General features: G+C 37.3%; 1 protein-coding gene across 1 annotated transcript; it reads left to right on the forward strand.

The window, feature by feature from the left end:
• Positions 4,341-5,729, forward strand: LOC109352957. Its single transcript, XM_019595143.1, has 4 exons — positions 4,341-4,481; positions 4,637-4,919; positions 5,187-5,540; positions 5,641-5,729. Exons 1-4 carry the CDS (start codon positions 4,341-4,343, stop codon positions 5,727-5,729), a joined length of 867 nt encoding a protein of 288 aa, XP_019450688.1.

The following is a 6,419-nucleotide window of genomic DNA, read 5'->3' on the forward strand; positions in this document are numbered from 1 at the left end:
GCATTTTTAAGAGAGTTAGAGCATATTTCGTGTTAATTGCTGCATCTATATGAAATTGCATTTGTGAGATTAGAAAAGAGAGATTTCTATGCTTTAGGATTGAGAGGCATTTCATGTTTAATTTCTCATCATTTCATCTCACATGTTCATGCATTCATTGATGTTTTTGTGAAGATTTCATATTCTGTAAAATCTGTTTTTAACTAATGCATTATCATGTTATATGAGACTTGTGTTAGAGTTTTAGAGTAAGGTCTTAATTGTTTAATTTGAGCATTGTAATTGCTTTAGATTACTCTATGTTTTTGTTGTAAAAAGTTTTGTAACTTTGGGAATCTCAAGGTGTCTTACCACCAACGAGATTGTGTTGTATCTTCATTAGCTTAGAGATCTTGATAGAAAGAATAGGTTCTTGGCCAGGGCTACACCTCAAGAAAGGTTTTCTTGGGCGGTAAGAAGGGAGTCAAATCAAGGGATAAGGTTCTTTAGTTTCAAGAAAGAGTCTAAGTGTTGTAATTGGAAGAAGTGTTTGTAAAACGTTATTTCAATGGGATCGATATTTTATTACTTGATGACAAAATCGTGCACTTGCGATTTTCCCTATCAATGTTTTGGCACCGTTGGTGGGGATTGTGTCATAATTTCTTTAATTCTCAATTAATTCATTACTTTACTCTAGTGTATTACGTGTTTTCATTTTTCTTGGTACCTCTACAGGTTGCCCATTTGGTTTATGCAAAGTTCAAATTACTAATCAGAGCCAGAAAGGACTTTCCATAGAAGAAGGCAACAAGGAAAAAGAGCAAAAGAAAGATGTGTGCATGTACAAACAATGGCTGAACAAGATGAAAAACCGCTTCGCGACTACCCAGCCCCTAATGCTCGTAGTTCACATCCGGGAATAATCCGCCCAACTATTGAGGCAGAGAACTTTCCTTTACCATCTTCTCTGATCCAAATGGTGATGTAAAACCAATTTGGAGGAGGAGCTCATGAAGATACAAATGCCCATATTGATCAGTTCTTGGAATTCTGTGAGACTCTAAGGATCCATGAGGCTTCTGAAGATGCCATTTGTCTTCACATGTTTCCATATCCCTTAGACATAACTAAGACATGGCTAAGAAATCAAAATGCTGAAATTCAAGCAACATGGTAAACTTTGGAGGAGGCTTTTCTCAATAAATATTTTCCTCCTTCCAAAATTGTGCACTATAGGCACCTCATCCAGATGTTCAGTCAAAAGGATGGGGAGTCAATTTCTGAAGCATGGGAAAGATTAATTGAGTTGACTGAAGCTTGCCCTCATCATGGTATTCCACCTTGGATGCTGGTTTAGAACTTCTACAGTGGGCTAGATTATCCATCACAACAGTTGTTGGACTCTTTAGCAGGTGGTGCCTTTATGTGCAAAGGAATTGAAGTTGTTTTAAAGATCATAGAGAATGTAGTTTCCAATCATCACCAACGGGCAAATGAGAGGAGACATCACCTAAGAAGAGACTCTGGTGCATAATATTCAGGCAATCAGATGGAGAAGGTAATTTCCACACTAGAGAACCTTTCTCAAAGGTTTGGAAAGCTAGAAAAATATACTACAACTTGTGAGGGATATGGAGCAAAAGGTCATGAGTGGTCTGAATTCAAACACTTCACTGAACCTGGACATGGAGCATTGGTCAATGAACAACCTGAATCGTGCAACTACTATGATTATAAGGAAAGGAGCGGACAACAATTCAACCCACCATACAGACAGAACAATCCCAACCTTTCTTGGAGGAGCAACAACACTCTGAATCAGCAATACTAGATGGGCCAGGTAACAGGAAACCTCCAACAAGGTTTCCATAGGTACAATATTCTCCTATTAGCCCTGCTCTTAAAACATTAATGGAAGGTCGGGAAAAATTGCTTGCTAACCAAAATAAATTTCGTGAAGATCAAGTCATGATTAATAAAAGTTTTTCAAACATTCTCAATGACTTGAATTCTAAAATAGAAAACTTGACCATCCATTGTAAAATGCTAGAAACACAAATTGCCCAACAAGCTAGTAATCCTAATAGGCAAACAGGGATGTTTCCAGGACAACCAGAAAAAAATCCACATAATGAACATTGTAAATTTGTCAAATTAAGGAGTGGAAAGGAACTAAGTGATATTCCTCAAATTAGGAAAAAGGCACAAGTGGAAGAGGAACATACTGAGACACAACCCCCTGAAGGGGATCAAAATTTTGAAAAGGTGTCTAAGTATATAGTTCCACCACCATATGTGCCACCAGTTCCTTTTCCTTAAAGATTAACAAAGGCAAATTAGAAAAGAAATTTGGAATTTTTTGGATATTCTTAAGAAATTATATATCAGCTTACCCTTCATTGAGGCACTGCGGGAAATGCTTCCATACACAAAATTTCTTAAGGATATTTTATCTAAAAAAGAAGACTAGAGGATTATGAAACAATTGCTTTAACTGAGGAGTGTAGTGCTTTAATTCAAAATATATTACCTCCTATATTAAAAGATCCTGGTAGTTTTTCTATCCTATGTTTAATTGGAAATACTAGTTTTGATCATGCCTTATGTGACTTGGGGGCAAATGTGAGTCTCATGCCTTTATCCGTGTGCCAAAAATTGGAAGTGGGTGAACCAAAACCCACTACTATATCACTTCAATTAGCGGATAGGTCAGTTAAATTCCCTATAGTCATCTTGGAGGATGTTCCTATCAAAGTTGGGAAAATTTTTATTCCAGCAGATTTTGTAATACTAGAGATGGAAGAGGACTCACAAATCCCAATCATACTAGGTAGACCCTTTTTGGCTACTACTGGTGTTATAATTGATGTAAAGAATGGAAAACTTTCCCTAAGCATAGGGGATGAAAAAGTTGAGTTTGATATTTCTAAATCTATTAAACCACATTCTCTTGAGGATTTATGTTTCAGGGTTGATATGCTGAACCAAGTTATGAAAGAGGAAGCATCTAGAGTGCAATCTAAGGATCTCTCAGAGAGATGCCTAGGAGATGGTGACACTTCGGGCGTTGATGAGGAAGTAGTTGAGGTTATTGAATTTCTGAATGCATGCCCAACCCTTCCTCATAACCCACAAGATGAGACCTTGAAGTTAATATCCAAATCTGAAGGTTGGAAGGAGGGGAAGACACCTAAAATTGAATTAAAAACACTCCCCTCCACCCTCAGGAATGAACTTCTTGGACATAATTCATTTTATCCAGTTGTTGTCAATGTTAATTAAATAAATTGGAAACTAAAAAATTGCTAAGGGTCCTGAGAATGCATAGGAAGGTAATAAGATACACATTAGATGTTATAAAGGGCATAAACCCTTCTTTTTGCATGCATAGAATTTTCATGGAACCTAACCATAAAACTTCAATTGAAAACTAGAGGAGACTAAATCCTAATACGAAAGAAGTGGTTAGGAAAGAAGTATTGAAAATTTTAGATGTTGGGGTAATATATCATATATTTGATAGCGAATGGGTGAGCCCAGTTCATGTGGTTCCTAAAAAGGGAGGATTGACATTTGTGAAAAATTAATTAATACCAACTAGAACAGTCACAAGTTGGAGAATGTGCATTGATTATAGAAAATTAAACACATCTACTAGGAAAGATCACTTCCCTCTCTCATTCATTGATCAAATGCTTGAAAGGCTTGCTACACATTAATATTTCTATTATTTGGATGGGTACTCAGGATTTCATCAAATCTCCATTCACCCTGTAGACCAACAGAAAACTACTTTCACATGTCCTTAAGACACCTTTGCCTATAGGAGAATACATTTTTGGGCTATGTAATGCCCCAACCACTTTTCAAAGATGCATGACTGTAATATTTTCTGATTTTATAAAAAAACATAATGGAAGTTTTTATGGATGATTTTTTTGTTTATGGACTTTCATTTGACGACTGTTTAACAAATTTGACAAAAATATTGCAGAGATGTAAGGAAGTGAATCTTGTATTAAATTGGGGAAAATGTAACTTCATGGTGCGCGAGGGTATTGTGTTGGGGCATTTAAGGAAAATGGATAGAGGTGGACATGGTAAAAATTGTAGTAATAGAAAATATGTCACCACCAATTAACATAAAAGGTGTTATGAGTTTTTTAGGCCATGCGGGATTTTATTGCAGATTCATAAAAGATTTTTCAAAAATTGTGAAACCCCTTTCTAACCTTTTAATGAAAGATACTGCATTTGATTTTAGTGCTGCTTGTCTAGAATAGTTTTGCAGATTGAAGGAAGCATTGGTCACTGTACCAATATTGCAATCCCCATACTAGAATCTTCCCTTTAAAGTGATGTGTGATGCTAGTGACTATGTCGTGGGAGTAGTGTTGGGCCAAAAGAAGGACAAGAAGATGCATGCAATATACTATGCAAGAAAAACACTTGATGGAGCTCAAGCCAACTGTGCAACCACAGAGAAGGAGCTACTAGCTGTTTGTTTGCCTTCGAAAAATTTAGGTCCTACCTAGTAGGTTCTAAAGTTATAGTCCATACTGATCACTCAGCCTTGAGATACTTGATGAGTAAGAAATAAGCCAAGCCATGTCTCATCCAATGGATTCTCCTTCTGCAAGAATGTGATCTGGAGGTTGTTGACAGAAAGGGAACAGATAATCCAGTTGCATATCACTTATCTCGGCTTGAACATCTAAGTGGAGGATGGGAGGATATACCTATTGATGATTCCTTTCTTGGTGAGCAACTCCTCCTCCTCGACACTATAGAGGCACCTTGGTATGTTGACTTTGTAAACTATTTGGTCAACAAGGTTCTTCCACCTAAAATGACACCGCAACAGAAAAATAAATTCTTCTCAGATCTGAAGAAGTATATATGGGATGATCCTTACCTCTACCGACTATGTGCTGATGGTATTTATAGAAGATGTGTTCCACAAGAAGTGTCAAAGATCCTAAATTATTGTCACTCTGCCTCTTATAGAGGCCATGCTAGTACTTTTAAAACAATAGCAAAGGTATTCCAATGTGGTTTCTTTTGGCAAAGGGTGGATAACATATCAAAAAGGCATGAAATGCCAATGACCCCCATCCTTGAGGTGGAGATATTTGATGTATGGGGAGTTGACTATATGGGACCTTTTCCTACTTCAAACAATGACAAATATATCTTGGTGGCAGTCGATTATGTTTCTAAGGGGGTGGAGGCAATTTCATCTTCACACAATGATGCTAAAATAGTCAGCAAACTGTTTACCAAGATCATATTTCCAAGGTTTGGGGCCCCGATGCTGGTTATTAGTGATGGAGGCTCATACTTCATTGAAAGATATTATGAAAACCTCTTGAAGAAGTATGGTGTTTCTCATCGAGTTGGTACCCCATACCACCCTCAAAGAAGTGGTCAAGTGGAAGTATTAAATCATGAGATTAAGAGCATATTGGAGAAGATAATGTCTAGGAGTAGGAAAGATTGGTCCTCAAAGCTTGATGATGCTTTATGGGCTTACCGTACTGCATATAAAACACATATTGGTATGTTACCATTCAAGTTGATTTATGGTAAGCCACCTTCGAGTGGAACTAGAGCATAAAGCGTATTGGGCAGTCAAATTGCTAAACTTTAATCTGAAAGTTGCTGGAGAAAAGAGGAAATTCCAACTGCAAGAGTTGGAAGAATTACAGTTGGATGCTTATGAGAATGCTCGCACTTACAAAGATTGAACCAAAACATGGCATGACAAACACATACTCCACAGAGAATTCCATGTAGGAGAACTAGTTCTCCTATTCGACTCTAGGTTGAGGATATTTCCAGGGAAGCTAAAATCTAGATGGTTAGGTCTGTTTGGAGTCACCAAGGTTTACCCTTATAGAACAGTTGAGATATGGAATGAGGAAAGGGGAAGCTTCAATGTCAATGGTCAACATTCAAAGCATTATCTAGCAAATGAGTGATTGGAGAAACAAACAAACATAGCCCTCTTGGATCCTACATGAGCTAAAAGATCAATCGTCAAGCTAATGACATTAAACGAGTGCTTCGTGGGAGGCAACCCACACTAGAGGTACATTTTTAAATTCAGTGTTTTTGTGTCGGCTTTAGTGTCTCTCTGAGTTTGGAGCCTTTGTAGGATGATGTATATAGTGTCGGCCACACAAAAATGGTGGTGCAGCCCAGGATATTTGCAACTAGTCCATCTAAGACATATGGCCATTTGGGACATTTTTCTCTTCTTTAGCAGGTACTTCCAGTACACCCAATGAAGTCAACCACTTATAATTGGCACATGAGTTATGAACACTTCCTACCTAACCCGTGAGTTTTCTTTTTTTTTTTTCTGTTATTGTTTAGATTTTTACATTGAGGACAATGTAAATTTCTAAGCTTGAGGGGGTTTTGCATTCAGATAG

The sequence above is a fragment of the Lupinus angustifolius genome, chromosome LG07 (assembly GCF_001865875.1).
Source record: "Lupinus angustifolius cultivar Tanjil chromosome LG07, LupAngTanjil_v1.0, whole genome shotgun sequence".
Classification (NCBI taxonomy): domain Eukaryota; kingdom Viridiplantae; phylum Streptophyta; class Magnoliopsida; order Fabales; family Fabaceae; genus Lupinus; species Lupinus angustifolius.

Coding starts and splice junctions, on each gene's coding strand:
- LOC109352957 (XM_019595143.1), top strand. CDS start 4,341: ATGTGTGATGCTAGTGACTATGTCGTGGGAGTAGTGTTGGGCCAAAAG. Junction 4,920..5,186: donor CTACCGACTATGTGCTGATG/GTATTTATAGAA, acceptor TCTTGGTGGCAG/TCGATTATGTTTCTAAGGGG. Junction 5,541..5,640: donor TGCATATAAAACACATATTG/GTATGTTACCAT, acceptor TTAATCTGAAAG/TTGCTGGAGAAAAGAGGAAA.